The 19,792-nt window shown below is 45.9% G+C and overlaps 1 protein-coding gene across 1 annotated transcript; it reads right to left on the minus strand.

Annotated features, from left to right (window-relative positions):
• Window positions 1–790: 790 nt before the first annotated feature.
• Window positions 791–17,800, minus strand: OPRK1 (opioid receptor kappa 1; the record flags this gene model as incomplete). The annotated part of the gene is made up of 3 exons (XM_082858536.1): window positions 17,538–17,800; window positions 6,294–6,646; window positions 791–1,323 (listed from the first exon to the last, which is right to left on the minus strand). The coding sequence occupies exons 1-3, from the start codon at window positions 17,792–17,794 to the stop codon at window positions 791–793; spliced, it is 1,143 nt and encodes a 380-aa protein (XP_082714662.1). The 5' UTR covers window positions 17,795–17,800.
• Window positions 17,801–19,792: the final 1,992 nt, after the last annotated feature.

The raw sequence follows: 19,792 nt of genomic DNA on the forward strand, positions 1-19,792 counted from the left end.
TATTTACAGATGAAACTCTATGTATAGTTGGTGGTATTTAAACCACTTTGTGTCTCTTGACACCAGGACATGCTTTATCATGAGGTTATTTATCTGAATAGCATGCTAAAAACAAAGAAACCATAGTTTTCAAGAGGTTAAACGATAACCACCTCTTGCATGTTTAAATGACTTTGTAAACATCAGGACAGTTTCCTACTACACGTGAACAGCAGACGCCCCAGGTGTGGGTGTCTTAAGCGGAACTCCTCACCATGCAGCCACAGGAGATGCGTGTCCACACGGCGGTAAGCGAGCTGGCCACGGGCCCTGGACACGGTTTTCCTTCTTAATGACGTTGCTGCTGTCAGTGTTCAGCGTCTGGATTGGATGCCCGCTAAGCTCTGAAACCACTTTTCTTTTCTTTTCTTTTTTCCTAAACAGAGCTTTGGACTCCACGTTGCATAGGAAGGTCACAGCAGATGGGTCCTGAACGAGATCTAGGCAACCGGAAGGAAAAGGCTCGTTTCTTGGTCCCTCAAAGGAACTGGGAGTCGGCCTCGCTTCCCCTCCCTAGACAGGGGCTGCATCTCCTTGCTCAGACCTCTTGCGCTCTGTCCCCACAGCCTTGATGTCTCCACTGACCTGGGTCGCTAATGCAGCCTGCATCTCACCACCTCGGACCATGAGATTTCTGAAAGTTTGTTAAAACTGCTGCCCTTCCAGCTCAGACTGCAGTAGTAATCTGAGTTAAACCTAGATCGTTGAACTCCTCTCTACCCGGAGAACTACAGGACATCTCCACGACTAGTCATACTGGCTTATTTATCCCATCAGCATCCCTCAGGTGGGCAGGATCCTGAATGGTGTTTCTGACTCTGTCAGTGCCCTGGCGCTCCATCCTCATCTTAATTGGAAAGCAGAAGTCCCTGAAACACCGCTTGAAGTTTTCATCGAGAAACGCATAGAGAATGGGGTTTAGGCTGCTGTTGGTGTAACCTAAGGCGATACAGAAGTAATAGCTGGAGAGCGCAGCCGTGCTGTAGGTGCTGCTGCCCAGAGCCTCCACGAGGATGAAGATGTGGATGGGGGTCCAGCAGATGACGAAGACCGCCACCACCACCAGGACAAGCCTGGTGATGCGACGGAGGTTGCGGTCTTTCTCTCGGGAGCCGGAAAGGAGCCGGACGCTTTTTAAGCGCAGGATCATGAGGGTGTAGCAGACGATGATGATGAAGACGGGGATCACGAAGGCAAAGACGAAGACACAGATCTTCATGACGAGGTCCCACCAGGAGTAGTCGTCATCCGGGAACTGCAAGGAGCACTCGACGACGTCCATGTCTGCAGGAGGTGACAAAGCAAAGCCACGAGAGGAACATCAGTGGTTAGCTCTCCCCTGCAATTTATATAGCGCCTTCGGTTGCAAAGGTCCAATCATGGTGAGACGCTGTTACCTGAAGCAGATCACCAGTTAGGAATGAATGCCGTGCATATTAACCGTGCTATCTCTGCATGTAGAACAATGGAGCTGGAAGGTCACCATCCACTGCTAACAAACACAATGCTACAGAATAAATACGATGAGCCAGCAATACGAATTACCTCGTTGTGGAATGGGCTGACGCCGAGGATTCTCAGAAGAGCTAAACTGTTCATTTAACGCATGAGTACTTATTTGCATTTCCATACATTAACAATTCTCCCAGATCAAAGGCTCTGACAATAAAAGCTAGTATCTATTTGTAATAAATGATTAAATATTTCAAATCTAGCCATTCAATTTAACAAAAGCCAACTTGTCCAAAAAACATTAAGTGGTTTACAAGAAATCACTATGTGGGTCGATAAAAATTAAACAAAATTTGTCTAAATATGACCCAGCTGTTGTGATTTAATGGAACCAGTGGTGGTCACTGTGATTGAGAGCATTGTTGAAACATGAGTAAACTTTTGAAGAAGAAAGAGACGGAGGAGGACGGAAAGGAGGAGAAGAAAATGGAAGGGGGGGGGAGAGAAAGGAGGAAGAGAGCCACCGTCATCAAGGAAGTTCATAAATCAGACACGTTTTTTACTTTTGCCAACGTTGACTATGTAACAGGTAAAACGACTATGTTTATAGGATCACTTAGAAAATGGCTTTATTTGCTCTGCTTCTCTTTGCTGGACAGTATTCTCTTTGGAGTGACCATAATATTAGAAAGAGCAGAGACCCAGGATAAGAACATTTTATAATATGGAACTCCCACTGGGGGCCCGCTTACCCCTCCCAGGCTCCCTTTTCCCCAGGCATCAGCCACTGAGCACGGAGCGGGCTAAACTCTCTTTGTCCTGATTCTTCTTTAGATAAAAGAATCATGAACAATACTAAGTTGTAATTTTTAGAATGAAAATATTTTCTTCTGACACTGGAAAATCCGCTTCGAAAATAGTATAAGAATATTTTTCAAATAGTGAAAGAGCTCTAATAGTAGTGTTTTCTAAAACATCTTCATGCGCCCTTAATCGTATATCCCTTAGTAAAACAAGATCTTAGAATTTCGATTAGACAGACTTTAAAACACAGAGAGTATAATCATTTTGGCCAATTAATAGAGATGACTATCTTAGAGTCATTTTCTATCAACTAAATACCATATCAAACCTTTCAATAGTAAATGAAAGCTCCCAGAAGAACTTGTAATTTTTGATTCCCTAAAAAAGCCATTGTCCAAAGTACCATTACTAGGAAGACTCCAAGAAACAAACAAGGATCTCTCTGATTTTTGGTTTTAGTGTTTATGGAAATAAGACCCAAGTCATTTTTTAAAAATCATCACTATCACCATAGAAGAAATGCATTTATTCAACACCTTTTGAGGGTGGCACGTTGCTACCTGGCTTCCTTGAAGGTTGTTTCTTTCCTGCTTAACTTCTGTGTGTTCCAACAGTGCCTCCTTCTTGCGGCTGGCCTCAGCGTAGATGTCACCTTAGAGACATTTATACAGAGGCTGACCCATGTGAACAGACCTCTTCCCTGCAATTTATATTTTCTATATATTATACTTATTCTACTTTTATCGTTGTATAATAACAGAAGCTAGACAGAAACCAGACAGAAGCTCTTCAGTAATAATGTGTTGCCTTTCCTAACGTTTCTCTCTCCATCCAGAATGTAAACTACCTGAGGGTAGGTAACAATCCACCTTGAATAATATTCAGTCCCTGCCACATAGGGAGGCGGGAATACATGGTGTTTGAGGAGAATAATTTGCTAAATAAACAAATTAATCCCACAAGGAAACCCTTGAATGAAAATATGGACTCAGTACAGTAGTTATTGTGGAAGAGTAACCTGTTAAGATAAGCAAGGCAACGTAAGGGCTGACGTTTATAATTTGGAGACATCTTTTAGCTCTGAGGACCAGCTTCCTCTCGCATGTAGTAGGAGCTCAAAAAACCTTTAATGAATGGGTGAAATAATCAACTGCAAGACTTTTACAAGACTTTGGAAAACATCCAGTGATAGAGTCGTAAATATCCTTGGGAACGTCCATAAGCTGAACTGGTACCTACAAGGGGAAAGGAGAGTACGGAGGCGACCACCAAGGAAACCCAAGTCCAAGCACCCGTTCTTATTAAATGTTTGATTTCAGGAAAAGAGTGCATCTTTATCTTTAAAGACATATCTAGGCTGAAAGTGAAGGGACAGAAAAAGATATTCACTGAAAATGGAAACCAAGAGAGGAGAGGAGTAGCTAGCTATACTTATATCAGACAAAACAGCCTTCGAGTTAAAAACTGTCACAAGAGGCGATTTTATATAACGATAAAAGGGTCAATTCATCAAGAGGATAAACAATTGTAAATATATATGCACCCAACACTGGAGCACCTAAATATATAGAGTATATATAAATGGAACTGAAGGGAGGCATAGACAGCGATACAATAATAGTAGGGGACTACAATATCCCACTTTCAACAATGGGTAGATTAACCACATAGAAAATCAGTAAAGAAATGGCAGACTTGAACTCAACAGATATACACAAAACATTTCACTCAAGAGCAGCAGAACAGGGGCTTCCCTGGTGGTGCAGTGGTTAAGAATCCACCTGCCAATGCAGGGGACATGGGTTCGAGCCCTGGTCTGGGAAGATCCCACATGCCGCAGAGCAACTAAGCCCATGTGCCACAACTGCTGAGCCTGCGCTCTAGAGCCCACGAGCCACAACTACTGAGCCCGCGAGCCACAACTACTGAGCCAGTGCGCCTAGAGCCATGCTCCGCAACAAGAGAAGCCACCGCAATGAGAAGCCCACGCACCACAACGAAGAGCAGCCCCCACTCGCCACAACTAGAGAAAGCCCGCATGCAGCAACGAAGACCCAACGCAGCCAAAAAAAAAAAATGCCAGTGCCAATCAGCTCTGATACAGTGTGTGGAGATCACCTAAAGTACTCTTCTTGGTCACCCAGGAGTCTTGACATGCAGTGTGAAGCACGCTAGCCGGTCTGGAGACAATCTTTCATCACATAAACAAAGCATGCTTCACAAAATAAAAGACACACGGAAAGGATGGAGCCCTCCTACAAGATTACTCTTCTCTCATTTCTTCCTCTGTTAGTTTTGCCACACAAACTAACCTTCTGCTGACACTGGGGACTCTTTTCTGCCGTTGCATCTGCACTCGTCCATCTCCAGCACCTCCTTCCTGGAAAACCCACATCTATCTTCATTTCCTTTCAAAAACCTAACTGAAATCCATCTCTTCTAGAATGTCGTTTTCTGACAATGATTACAGGAGTTGTGGTTAAGTCGACAAGTATAACTATTTACAAGTATAACTGTAAAAATCAATTCTTTGTTTGCCCTGGGAAAAAATCACCCATCTTCTCATGTTACTTAGCCCATCGTTCTCACCCTCCCAGTGCACGTGCAGCATCTCCTCTTGAATCTAAGTTATTACGCACCAACCCCTAGGGCTCAGAAGAGTTTCCTGCAATTTTATTTCATGTGTTGTGTGTATGAAGAAACAAAATCCTGAGTGTAATTGATCATATTTTAAAGTGCTTCTCTGGTAAAGTTTGGCTTTTCTTAAAATTTACCAAGTATTATAGCTTAACACTTGCAGTGCTTATGCTGTAAACTCATTTTGTAGTTTAAGAGGAAAAAGATTATGCTTCATTTAAAAATGTGTACCATGCAGGATAAGCTACGATTTTAGCACCTGCCTTTTCACGGCGACCTGGAAAGTCCCTACTTATCTGTACTCACAGGTGTCATGAGCCCGCAAAATAAACTGGAGCATTTAGACAACTGCTGAAGCGATAAATAGCATTTATAAAGTCCAAAGTGATCATTCTGCTCCCCCACCCCAATGAATTTCTATTAAGACCAAAGATATTTTCACAGCTTTATCTTCTACAAGTAAAGCTAAGCTCCTAGAGCGGTAGTTCTCACCTTGGTTACAGGTCAGAGTCACCTGGGGAGATCTTAAACATCCTGACACCCAAACTGTGCCTCAGGTCAATTAAACCAGACCCTCCAGAGTGGGACCAGGCAGCAGTATTTTCTAACGTACCCAGGTGATTCCAACACACGTCCCAGGGTCAGAACCACTGTCCTAGAAATACAGGAAAAACATCAAATGTCCTGTTTGCATGGGGTAGAAAGTAGCGAGTCCAAAATCTGATGGTTTTGCTTCTCTGTACTACCATCCATCTGTGAACCTAATTTTGAATGGCCTACGCCCACATGAAGCTGCCACGATAGTGGCCCGGAGGTTAACCCCTAGGGAAAAAGAGTAAACAGCCAGCAGGACTCTAATGACTCAGGGTGCTTTTGGGGAGGAAGGAGCGGAGCAAGGAGGTGTACCTTAGAATTGCCAGGACGCAACAAACTGTATTTTAAAAACCCACATGACTGTGGTTCCATATTTCATCCCCACCCCTCCAGATTCCAGTAAGCGCTTTCTGAATAGGGGATAGGTTGGGTGCCTGTGTTCCGGTCATGCCATTAACCCATCCTATGTTTAGATGTGGAAAGGAACACAAAACTGTTTTATTTCTCATCTTCCGTGGATTTAGCATTATATTTCCGTTGGCATTTGGCTTTTCTTCTAGCTATGTGGCCTACTCACTCCCACATTAAGAGTTTGTGTAATTAGAAGTTATATTCTAAAAAAGAAACGATTTAACCAAATCACTTTGCTGAACACCTGAAACTGACACAACATTGTAGATCAACTCTACGTCAATAAAAAATTATTTCTTTTATGGACAATGATAAAATCAACATTTTTTTAATGAAATTTAAAAAGCCGCCCTTACCTTCCCTGACTCTGGTTCCTCCAAGGACTATGGCCGAGATGCCAACAGATGAAGACAGGATCCAAATACAGATGTTGATGACCTTTGCCTTCAGGGGCGTGCGGAAGTCGAGAGCCTTGACCGGGTGGCACACAGCGATGTACCGGTCCACGCTCATCATGGTCAAGGTGAAGATGCTGGTGAACATGTTGTAGTAGTCGATGGAGATGACGATCTTGCACAGCACGTCCCCAAAGGGCCAGGAGTTCATCAGATAGACCGTGCTCTGGAAGGGCATGGTCGTGGTAACCAAAGCGTCTGCCAAAGCCAGGTTAAATATATAGATGTTGGTTGCCGTCTTCATCTTTGTGTATCTAAGAGACAAGAAACGAGATTATTTCTCTCCATCTTCCTGTCACACCCATGATGTAAATGTGCCGCTGGGTTATTGAGTTTGTTTTTCATTCACTTATTCTTTACATATTTATCATCTAACATGTAAAAGGACTGTTCTAGACATTAGGGGTAGTAGAAAAATGGGCAAACATTTCTGACTTTATTTAGCTTTTATTCTAGTGCTTTGTTCCAAAATCTATTTAATTTTAAAAGCGTAGAGAAACGAGTATAGACAGACAGATGAGCATACATATAGATCTTTTCAACAGACTTGCGTGTGATACAGGTCTTTATTTTGTGACTGACAATTCATTTTAATCCTACCCAGAACTGCTTGGCTTTGTTCATTTTTTAATGCTTTATTTTTTGTTTCACTGTGTAAAACAAAGATAAAACATACCCAGTTTTTCCTCGAGGAAGGTTTACCCAACTTTACTTTGAGAAATCACTCTTTGTAATTATGTCTTTTAAAATGGTTTTTAGTTTTAAATACATTCAATTTCAATGACTACAACACAACTAAGGGTTGATTTTTATCTACCAGTGTCCCACTAGCTTTTCATTTTAAATGCATTATGTAAAAAAAGCAGGCTGAGTTCTTCCCTTGTACACAGTATAGCATAAAACATAATCTGGTACGGTAGGTGAGAAAGAAATCTGTTTTCCTTTACTTTCATCTTGAGAGATTTATAAAGCACACAATGTGTTTCATTTTCCAATTGAGGGAACAAAAAATTTCAAAATAGGTCAGAAATATTGCCTTTCAGCCCAAATTATTTCTTTCAGTTTTAACATGAAGCTTAGAACAATTCCATTTTCTACTAAAACTGAATTAAGAAGATTAAGAAGATTGTTTTACTCAGAGAACGCTTCCTTAGAGACCTGCAGGGCATGAAATGCACCAAAGTACATCAGCGGGTTTTCTGAGGCCAAATGCTAAAATATGTTGGGAAAATCCATATATTAATTACTTTCTACACACCTCACATCTGTGGACCTAACCGCAATTAATTCAGCCAGGTCCCATGTACCTACAAGGAGCCAGACATCAATGTTAGGGCCTTGATTTTAATTATGAAGCTTCTTTGTAAGGAGCTAATTACGGAAAACTACTTCTACTTTGGCTGTAAAGTCAATATCGTGGTATTTAGTGATCACTGTGTCTGCGCTGCTCACTCCATAAACGCCCACATGACACTTCTGTGACAGGTGGTGACACAACAGCTCTGTCTCCCCTTTTGTAGGCACTGCGGTCTGATGCGAAGTCAGACAGTCCTGAGTCTGAACTCAGTGTACGACTTTTCTGGGTTTCAGGTCCCATGAAACAAGGACAATAAAACCGAACTGACAGGACACGAGATAAAGGCAGGAGACAACCTGACTCAAAGTGCCCGACACACAGGATCACACTGCACTCAGGGTCCCACCCCGGCACCGGTCTCCTTGCCTGTTTCCTCTTCCTGCCTGTGCTTGGATGAAAGCACTGTGAGCACTTGTGCCCACGTCCGTATCTCTCGGCCCCCGTTTTGGTGCTCTGTTAACTAGAGAGCGCCTTAATCTGGGGAGCGAGGAGTTTATTCTAAAATATGTTTTGCTTTTACATTTTTACTCAAATTTTTTACATTTTTATGGCCCATAAGTTTTGGAAAGTGACTGAATGTATATGCCCAAGACTCCGAGCACAGGCTTTTAAAGGCACAGATAACTAAGCAAGTGCATTTCCTGAGACAGAGACAAATGTTTCTTTTTTTTTAAAACCATTTTTTAAATTGAAGTATAGTTAATTTACAATATTGTCTTGGTTTCAGGTGTACAGCAAAGTGATTCAGTTACACCTATATATCAATACACATATACATGTATTCTTTTTCAGATTCTTTGCCATTATAGGTTATTACAAAATATTGAGTATAGTTCTCTGTGCTATACAGTAGGTCCTTGTTGATTACCTATTTTATATACAGTACTGTGTATCTGTTAATCCCAAACTCTTAATTTATCCCTCCTCCCACTTCCCCTTTGGTAACCATACATTTATTTTCTATGTCTGTGACTCTATTTCTGTTTTGTAAATAAGTTCATTTATATCATTTTTTTAGATTCCACATACAAGTGATATCATATGATATACGTCTTTCTCTTTCTGACTTACTCTGCTTAGTATGATAATCTCTAGGTCCATCCTAGAGATTACACAAGCCCCCCTTGTCACCATCCTGCTGCCACTCTTATTATGCTGTTAGTGTCACCGTTAATCACCCAGCGCAGTCCTAGTAACTATTACAATCCTGCAAGATACAGCAGCCCCACCTTCTCTGAAGAGGACGCAGCCTTAGAGATGACTCTCAGTGCTTCTCTGAATCCATCCCTAATAAGTAAAGGAATTCGGGACCATAGTCCAAAGTTTCTTAAGGAGTCAGAAATTTTATCAGAGGACTAATGGGATTCTGTGAATCCTGCTACTTCCAGCAGCCAAAGGTTGAAGAACATTCTGATAAGTGTGGTTTAGTGTGCATGATGAGGGCAGAAAACATGTGACAGGATGAAACGGGGCCTGGTCCAGGCAATGCAAATATAAAATATTAGCATCTCACCCCTCGATGGACAAATGCCGTCAGCACGTTACGGTGTTTCAGGTTCTCCATAAGCAATACCCATTTTTTTTCAGGTGAGGAAACTCAGTAAAGAGGTAGTAAGTGATTTCCTCAAATTTGAGAGACAGTGGGAATTAAAATCTGAGCCTACCGAGTAGTCGTCAAACTACTGCTCCAACATAATGAAAAAACAAACACCCTACTGGCCATTTTTCTGAAGAGACTCCTTTAATACAGCAAATAGCTAACGGCCAATAGAAAGCTCCTGAAGAAACACTGGTCTGGCGAAAAAAACGAGCGTGACCAAAGGCTCCCGCCCCACGGGAACCTGGCCACTACCCCACAAGCCTGGAGCTGCACCACGAGTCTGAAGGCCCAAACGCCAAACTCAGGAGGAGGACAGCTCTACAGCACCTGGGAAGATGCAGCCCTTTTTGACCAGTGGTGGGAGAACAGCACAGTGAGACATGGGTTTTGGCACTCTTTTCCCTGCATGATTTATTCATCCTCCTGGGCATGCTTTCCAGATACACAGCATTCTAGATTTTATGTTTAAAATAACCAGACATGATGGCTGTACTGATGTGAATTCTCAGGAGAACTTATTTGAAAACATAATAAGTTTGCTTCATTAAATTCTCCAGATATTTCCAGTTCATCTCAATGAAATGAATTTGCTATATATCCTTTTAGATTATTTACTACTGAAATTATGGTTCTTTACTCAAGGGCAGTAGCTTATTAATTTTTTTTTAAAGAAGGGAAATTCAGCCATGGTTTCTCCAGAGATCTGACTTTGAAATTGCCTCAATCTATAGTATTTTAAAGGAGTCATATTCACGTAGGTATCAGGTCCCTGATACTCTCCTACCTGCAAAGAGCAAAAGCTCTTTTAATGAGACAGGGGAGTGGGGCGTGTCTCCCATTCCTGCCTCTTGTGACTGCAGGTACCAGGCTGCTAGTGATGGACAGCCAGAAGGGCGGGCAGGCATCTCACTGGGTGCTGCAGGAGAAGGGGAGGAAGGCCGATGCAGAAGTAATGCTTTCACTGCAATAGCCAGGGCCCCAGAAACTACTCATCCTCCCTGCACTCACGGCCCTGAGACCCAGAAGAAATGTTCTAGTGCCTTCGGTGGTGCACGCTGGGTGAGTGTTTATCACGCCCAACCACACCTGGTAGAAAACTACAAATCTCAAATGACTGACATGTTGCTTCCTAGTGTACAACTATCTGGATACCTAGAAGAACACAGAATTCTTAAGTGATTTTTCCGTTTTTGTACAGAAAACTGACCTAGCTAAGGTGAACCACAGGGTGCCACAAAGAGGTGACACGGTCACCCTCCTCTCTCTTTCGTGGGAAGGAAGTGGCCCTACAGTAGGTGGAAGCAACACAGTAAAGCAGAGACAGTTTAGAGTTGCCTTGTGAGGTTAAAAGAGTTAGTACTCAACAGAACCTTGGAAAATCGCTCCTATTGCCACAGCCGATCGTTAAAGCCTCAGTAACTCCAGCCGTTCTTAGTCTGAAGGCTGCCCCGCTCAACTGCAGACCAGCTCCTTTGGGGTATCTCAATTCATCACGTTTTATGTTTTGCTCATTTTTCATTTAAATTCTGACTTGCTTGGCCAGTGGAGTGGGTTAAAAAAAAAAAAACAACAAGACATAAGCCTTTTATAATATTAGCTTCACTCCTAAAACCTATTCTTCTTACGTTAGTCTTCCTTATCTAAGACAAAAGCCAGCATCCCCTCCAAAGAAAGAAAGAAAGAAACAAAAAACCATAGGCTGATTTTCTGTTAAGGAATAAATGAATGTTATTCTGAAACTATCTTTTGTTAACACGGTATCTTGTTAAGCCTGTAAAACTTGCACCACTGAAACCACGTTAAGGCAAATCTTAGAAAGGAAACCGTCCTGCGGACATAGAATTTTAGGGTTTTAGCTGAGCACAGAGCACCCCGTCACCCTCCCACCTTCAACCGCCAACCCCCGGCAGTGACAATTGAGTGTGTCCACAGGTTAACCTGGAGTAAAGGAGATGCCTGCTGCCCAGTCCTCCCAAAGACACTGCTGGCTGCCCCAGAGACACAGCTGGAGACACAGTCAATGGAGAGGTGCTAGCTTCTCCCAGCGAGAAGTCAGTGCCTCCTGAAACTAACTCTAAGACAGGCACTGGGAAAACCTGTAAAGGCAACACAATCCAAGAGGGATTTGGAAGACTACAATTTTGCCCAAGTCTGTTAAAGCTTAAGAGCTCTGTACCTGATCACCACCTTGTTTTTTTTTTTTTTTTTCTCTTTCTTTCCTTTTCTTTTTTCCTGTTTTTTTTTTCTTCCTTCTTTCCTTCCTCCCTCCCTCCCTCTCTCTCTCTCTCTTTCTTTCTTTCTTAGCAGTCATTTAGTCTCTGCTCTCTGAAACAGCTCCATGAGGATTTGGACTTCTGCGATGTCCCACAGCAAAGAAAATAATTCCATTTAGCTAATCCATATAAACAGTGGCAGTGAGGCCAATTCTCTCTTTTAAGAGCTTATCAAACAATAAAATTACTTCCAGAAATTCATGATAGGCTCTTCTGAAAATAATTTCTGAAGTTATTTTACTATGCTTGCTTTAATGGAAATGTTGGGTATTGATTCAAAGAGAGGATTCAGGATAAATTACAACATATTTTTTTAAACCAAAGCCTAAGGTAAGACTGCTGTTGGATAGCCACACCCCTCTGCCTTTCCTCTCACACCTCCCTAGGTGTCCCTTGGTGACACTATCTAAGGTCGGCTCCCTTGACATTTTTTTTTTTTTTTTTTTTTTTTGCGGTACATGGACCTGTCACTGTTGTGGCCTCTCCCGTTGCGGAGCACAGGCTCCGGACGCGCAGGCTCAGCGGCCATGGCTCACGGGCCCAGCTGCTCCACGGCACGTGGGATCTTCCTGGACTGGGGCACGAACCCGTGTTCCCTGCATCAGCAGGCGGACTCTCAACCACTGGGCCACCAGGGAAGCCCACCCTTGACATTTGACAGAACCTGGAATACGCTGCACATACAACTGCAGTGATTACAAGCAACACTTGCAGGAGGGGGGCTAGGACACCTGTCGTGGAAAGAGGCAGGCAGTGTAGCAGACACTCTGACTGGCTCACCCCATCCCCCCTTCCATACTTCCCCAAATTGGTTATACCACACAGGTTTGGCGGGACGGGCATAAGCTCAAGCATGGGGTCCCCACTGACTCAGAGGTGGCCTGAGTGAGTCAGATGTTCTCAGCAGAGTGGAGCGTGGGACTTCCGTCATGCCTGGGGAAGAAACACCCTGCCCCCTAATTTATGAGCCAGGGAACAGGTACCTTCGCGAGGAACAACTCCATGCCCAGCAGGCTTGGGGGCGTTAGCTGCCTTTGGAGAAGAAATCTGAGATCAGGAAATGGAACGATTTCCAGAGGATTTCTGTGCTTCTGTTGTTTTCTAAGCCCCTTGCAAAGTTACCTCTTTCGGCAAATTCCAACACCGCCCAAGATGAATTATAGGGAAGCCAAAGTCTTCTACTCCAAGGGCAAAGTCAGCAGAATGATGAGCCCTAGAGGTTTTATTATGGTAGCAAAGTATTAATGAAAACTAATGAGAAAAGGAAAAGGCAAAACCTAAGACCAAGCACCAGATAATTTTCCGGTTTCTGTTATTTTCTTCCTAATAATTTTTCCTTGCTTATCCTTACACTCAATCTAAAAAGAAACATACCTTTATAAGAGTAAAGCTTTTCTTTAAATTAAACAAAAGAAAAAATATATGTACGTAACTTCGTAAAGACTGAAGCTTGAAGTGTCTTCTTAAAGAGAACAGAAAATGGATAAGCGGTGTTTAGAGCTGAATTGTGTCCCTCCAATTCATATGTTCAAGTTCTACCCCCCAGTACTTCAGAATGTGACTGTGTTTAAAAGTAGGGTCTTTAAAGAGGTGAAATGAGGTAAAATGGGGTCATTAGAGTAGGCTCTAATCCAACATGACTGGTGTCCTTATAACAAGAGGACGTTAGGACACAGAGAGTAGGGATGTCGTCTACACAGACGACCATGTGAGGACACAGGGAGAAGGCAGCCGTCTGCAAGCCAAGGAGAGAGGCCTCAGGAGAAACCAAACCTGCCAACACCTTGATCTTGAACTTCCAGCTTCTAGAACTGTGAGAAAACACATTTTTGTTGTTTAAGCCACCCGGTCTGTGGTACTTTGTTACGGCAGCCCTAGCAAACTAATACAGGCAGATGTCTAGAAGTCTCAGCTACCTGTGAGACAATCACATAGAGCCATCCAGAAGGAGGCCAGCTGAGTCTGCAGCTGGGGATGAATAAGTGGGAGAGAGATACACAGACTCAGGACTGGTCAGAATTTCCCTGACAGTTACGGCCACAAGCATGGGCGACACCACTAAGAGTGATGGTCAGTTTGACAAGCCGTCTTGGCCAGGCTACAGTCTCTGAATATTCAGGGACTTACCAAGGTGCGGCTGTGAAGGTGTTTTGTAGATGTGGTTAAAGCCCATAATCCGTTGACCTTAAGCAAAGAAGATGACCCTAGCTGATCTGGTGGGCCTGGCCCCATCAGCTGAAAGGCCTTAACTCCAGGGCTGCGGCTTCCCTGAGCAAGAGGAGATCCCGCCTGGGGAGGGCAGCCTGCCGCTCCTGAGGCCTGCGCTCGGGGCAGCAGGCCTGCCCCGGCAGCCCCGCAATCACGTACGCCAACTCCTTGGAATAAACCCTCAACACACACATCCCCTACTGGTTCTGCTCCTGGCTGAATCCTGACTAATACGGAGGGTGTGCAAAGTGAGGACAAAGAGAGCTGAGAACGCTCTGGAAAAGAGGAGCATTTAGGGAACGTCAGGGGAGAGGGGGCTGTGATGGAGGCTGAGGAGAAGCCCAGCGGATGTGGAAGGAAGTCAAGGAGAAGGTGAGACTGGTCCAGCATGCCGAATCCCCATGGGAGTCAAGGGACAGCCAGGCTGAAACGAGCATCCGGACCGTGGGAGCTTCAGCTCCGGGAGAGGAGTGTCACATCACAGGCACCCCGAAGGTGTTGGCAGGACCCAAGGACGTGGATCAAGGGCTGAGGCAAGAACATCCTACGTCAGGACCACAAGCCCCAAAGCCTAGAGAGGGAGGCTGGAGTGTTTAAATTTTAAGGTTTTCAAAGTGAAAGGTTAAAGTACCCTACCATTAGGCAATTATAGCAGTTGCTACACATTAAATGATGAAAATCCTTGAAATACTAGATTATCTTCAGAAGATACTGGACAGCATTCCAGGTGTTCAAGGTGGGAAAAGCTATGTGTAAGGCAGGTCTAAAAACAGTCAAAGCTTTTTCCACAACCCTCACTTTCTCCCCAGGTCTGAGCTGGCCATCCCAGACCTGCACCTGCCCTGTCATCCAAGCGTCCAAATTCCATCTCCAGAGTGACTTCCTAGAGAACTCAAACAGGACTCTTTTGCATGTACAATATTTCAAAATGACGTCCTTGTCGACACAGGGAGGGGGAAGGGTAAGCTGAGATGAAGTGAGAGAGTGGCACTGACATATACACACTACCAAATGTAAAATAGATAGCTAGTGGGAAGCAGCCGCATAGCACAGGGAGATCAGCTCGGTGCTTTGTGACCACCTAGAGCGGTGGGATAGGGAGGGTGGGAGGAAGACGCAAGAGGGAGGGGATATGGGGATATATGTATACGTACAGCTGATTCACTTTGTTAGAAACTAACACACCATTGTAAAGCAATTATACTCCAATAAAGACGTTAAAAAAAATAATGTAATGTCCCTCTCAAAAGTGATCCCCCATCTTTTCAGGCGATGCTTGTCAGCCCTCAACGTCAATCACCAAAGCTGCACTTGAATTCCACACTCTGGCTCTGCTCTGAGTTCTGATGAGCAAACCACCGCCTGCTGCAAACCATCTTCAGCCCTTTTTTCTCCTGAGCAAAATAAACCCAAGTCCATCAAATTTCCTTCTGAGGTTTCATTTTTCAATTCTTTGACCCTGTATCAGCTTGAACAAAATGCTCCGTAACGCTCTCAGCCATGGATTTAAGCCAACTATTGTTTCAGTAGGTTGGCTTTCCAGGGTGAGAATAGAACTCTTGCCTCTTCATTTACTATCAAGTGGGGTGGGAGGAAGGATGATGTTATGTGAACTCTCTAACTCCTATTGTATTTTTAGCTGAACTTATCCCCTTCACACAAATTTTAATCTTGGATATCTTTGGAATAGATATATTCAATTTATAATTATACTTTTTTATATTTATCATTAAAAATCCTAGTCAATCTACAATGATTCTTTCTTTCTGACATGTCTAATGCTCCCCGTGGAGTTCCCTTTGCATATATTTTAAGATTCTTTATTCTTTTTAATCCTAGACTGCAGGGCTATATAAAAAGTTGTAGAGCAACTAAGAAGCCCTTCTCAAACTCAAAACTTCAAGTTCTCATTCAAGTGACAATAAGATGTATCTGTCTCACTCAAGCACTTAAATATGACATGAGAAGGAACAGAGTGGGTTTGTTCTTAGTATCCTCTTTTCATGTAACAATGTTTTATTATAAGACAATGGCCGCTGTAGCAAAGATCTTCTAAAAAATTTAATTATAGTCTAGAATACAGCTGTCTTTTCTTTTCTTTTGGTTACTATAATCTTCCCTCCAATGGAGAGCAGCCCTAAAATTACTAATGACTTAGGAAAACAATGTGCTTTTAAAATATTCCTCCTTCTGTATCTTGTACTCATCACTGATAGAAATCCTGTAAAATGCAATAAGCAATTATGAAAAGCAAGGTTACCAAGCTAGAGACGCTAATTGTAGGTGAAAAGAGCTTTATAATATGTATTCGGAAGCTTAAATGATGGTTTTCAGTTCCAGAGCACAGATGAGGATAAAAGACCCGACATTTCCGAGAGAGAGAGAGAGAGAGAGAGAGAGAGAGAGAGAGAGAGAGAGAGAGAGAGAGAGACAGAGAGAGAGAGAGAGAGACAGAGAGAGACAGAGAGAGAGAGAGAGAGAGAGAGGGAGAGACAGAGAGACAGAGAGACAGAGAGAGAGACAGAGACAGAGAGGAGGGAGGGAGGGAGGGGGAGGGGGAAGGAAGGGAGTGGGAGAGGGAGGGAAGGAGGGGGAGGGAGGGAGGGAGAGAGAGAGAGACAGAGAGAAAGGGGTGTTTGAAACATTCATGCTACTGCAGGTATTGTTCTTAAAGTTCATAATAAAGAGATATTAGTTCTTCACCCTTTCAATGTCCCTAAACAGCGTGACTTGCAGCCTTCCTTTACTTCACAGGAACTTCTCAAAGGAATCTCAGCTTTGTAGTCACTCTCAAAGGTGCAACTGCAGAGCGTTAAGTCTGCCAGAAAGGGAAACTTCTCAAAGAGCATCCAGACAATGTTAGGATTTTTTTTTTTTCTCTTGTTTCCTATGTTGCAAGAGGCCAAAAGAGAAATCACTTCACTTACCAGAAAATTTGCATATACGTGGATATCTGGATATTTATTACTGGAAGTTGACATCAATGTATCCACAAAAGAACAATAAAATCAAACCTTCAGTTCTCACCGTGGAAGATAAAAAGCAAAACAATTTTTGGAAACCTCCAGCAGCTGTACGTTAACAGATAAATATTAGGGGGTTTATGTACAAAGCTCACTGGTATTCTAAACAAATAAGACGGCATATCAGTACTAACAAGGCTCACGTATGGATACCAACCACCCTCAACAGTATGCTGGCTTTGCTTCATAAACCATAACACCAGTCTGACAAGCCACAGGAAATTCTTCAGTGCATTAGGTGGGCATGAATTTTATCTAAAGAAACATTTGCAAAGGGCAAAACGAAGTGCTCCAAACGGGCGCAGGGGCAACCAGGCAAAAGGCCAGGCAGATGGACCAGTCTCCCTCCCACGAGACACTGACCTTGCCCCTTGCAGGGACACCCCCTGCACTCTCCCTGTCCGTAGGGTTTTCAGTAGGGGTTTGGGGGGCAGGGAGGGTCACTCCTAAATCCTCAAGACACCTCCGGCTGGCTGCTCGGCTTTGCTCTCTGCGAACCTCGAAGTCCCGCACCAAAAACTCTCCCAGGAAATCTCACTTCGAGGAGGCCACGCTCTGAGGCTTTGAGGAGCCCGACAGAACGGGATCCCCATTACCGGGCGGGCGTCCCTCCGCGCGTCCTGGTGGCCGGCCCGACCTTCCCTCCCTGCTGCGGCCACTGCGGCGCCCGGACCCCGAGCTCACCGGACGATCACGAACATGACCAGCGAGTTGCCCACCAGGCCCACGACGAACACCACGGAATAGACCGCCGTGATGATGACCGGGATGACCGGTGAGATGTGCTCGGGCTCCGTCGGCGCGTCCTCGGAGCCTGCGCTGCTGTTGCGGTCCGGCTCGGCCCAGCCCGGGAACCGGCCGCTGCCGTTGGGGGGAAGGCAGGTGCTTGGGGCGCAGGTGGAGCCCGGCTCGCCGCGGAAGATCTGGACAGGGGGCTCCATGTCGGGCGGCTGCAGCTGCGGGGCGAGGACAGGCGACACCTGCGGGCTGCAGGGGCGAGAGAACAGACTGGACCCCGGAGGCAAACTTTGGCTGCGCCCGAGTCAGCGCGCGAGGCCGGCGGCGCCGAGGGCCCAGGGCCCGCTGATGCCCACCCCGGGGGACTGGCCTCTGGCTGCCGCCCGCGCCTGCAGACGCGCCGCGGATGCCAGGAGGGGCGGAGAGCGCGCCCGCCTTTCCCCCGGTTCCCGAAATCCGCCACCCTTGGAACCGTCCCCGGGCCGCGGCCCGGAGCCCCCAGGGACACGAGATCCCTGGAGCACAGTCCTCGCTCCCAAGCACGGCGCCTCGAAAGCCCAAAGCTCACCTCTGAGCCCAGAGACGCGCGGGGCGACGCAGTGATGCCGGCCCGCGCGGGTCCTCGCGTCCCCGGGTCCGCTCGGCCCTCGGGTCGCCGCGCTCCCGCAGCCCCGCGCTCCGGCCGCGGACGCCTCCCCCCGAGCGCGTCCCCGCCGCTCAGCGCGCGGCTCCCACGAGCGGAGGCGGCTGAGCCCCCGGGACGCAGCGAGGACGCGCTGGCGCCAGGGACCCCGCCCCGCCCCTGCCGGCCCGCCCGCCTGGGCCTGCGGCGCCCCCAGCCCCGCGCGCAGCCTCGGTCCGACGGCCCCCGCCGCCTGACAGTGAGCAGGTGGGCGTCGGGAAGGGTGCGCCGGTCCAGGACGAGTCAGCAGCTGGGGTACTCGCCGTGTGTCTAGAGCTGCTGCAGGCCCAGCTCTCAGGACACGTCTGCCTTCAGGTGAGGGGGAAATCGTAATTCTATTTGAGTGGCCCGTCCAAATACAGTAGCGAAATTATGCAATTGGAACGAGACCAAATCACAACATTCAAATGACTGAATATACATACATAGAATATTCTGTCCCCTTCAGCCTCCTCTGTCGGAGACGATGCACAGAACGCACCTTAAGGCAGCACCTGCGTTTCGTGGTGCTACCTGCGGAAAAGCAAGACCCCCGCCTTACTCAGGCCTCGGTGTAGGTGCAGGTAGGTGACCGTGTCTCTTTCACCCACGTTAATCTCTGCAGCCCTCACGGTCCCTAACTACGGCACCTTTTCTCTAAAACCTCCGAGGGCCTGAGCCCCGCAGAGAAATTCGATCATCCTTCCTTCCGGTGACTCTGCCAGTGCCAGGATCAGGTTCTGCTGGTAAAAGAAACCCTCAGCACAGCGACCAAAAGGTAGGAAAGCCGAGGTCAGCTGGAGGAGGGAAACAGGACTCAGCCACTGAGATGAGGGCCTCAAGGAGACCGGAGAGGTTCCCCTTTCCCAGTTGGGTACTGGCGGCAAGATGCCTGAGTTTCCTGGGAGGACTCCTGTCTAAGACTGGCTGACTTACTGAGACAAACACGGGCCCTCGCTTGCTTCCTGCAGATCACGTCGGTGCCCACACCTGGGCACCATCATGGCCCATACAGTCATTCCATCCGCTGGCTGACAGAAGAAGGGAACCCCTACCTCTTCCAAGACACTGTGACCCCCAAAGAGGGACGTGCCCACCAGGGTCTTACCCCAGCCGGGAAATGTGCGGCTCTTCTGGGAAGCGTGATATGAGTCCAGCAGCATCCCTTCAACCCTGGTGCCCTAGGAGTCTTGAAAGTAAGTTTTGTTAAATCTTGTATTTCTTTTAAGTCTGACTGCAGATTTTCATCAGAAGATGACAGCTGCTTTCACAAAACATCGGAATGCTGTGACCTCCGTGGGTCTGAGGGTCCCTGTCTGTCAGGAAGATGGCAGACACATCTCGAATCTTCTCCAGATGTCTGGGGGCTCACGTCCTGACGGTGGGATCCCAGGCTGCCACCAGAGCAGCCCAGCAAGACGTTTGTTTGAAGTTCACAAAAACTGAGCAGTACCCATGTCAGAAAGTCGAAATAATACGTTAAAGGAAAATAACTGAGAAGGGCGTGATTATCCATCTATCATCCTATTACCTATCTGTC

This window comes from Leucopleurus acutus (genome assembly GCF_964270905.1).
Source record: "Leucopleurus acutus genome assembly, chromosome: 17".
In the NCBI taxonomy this organism is placed as follows: Eukaryota; Metazoa; Chordata; class Mammalia; order Artiodactyla; family Delphinidae; genus Leucopleurus; species Leucopleurus acutus.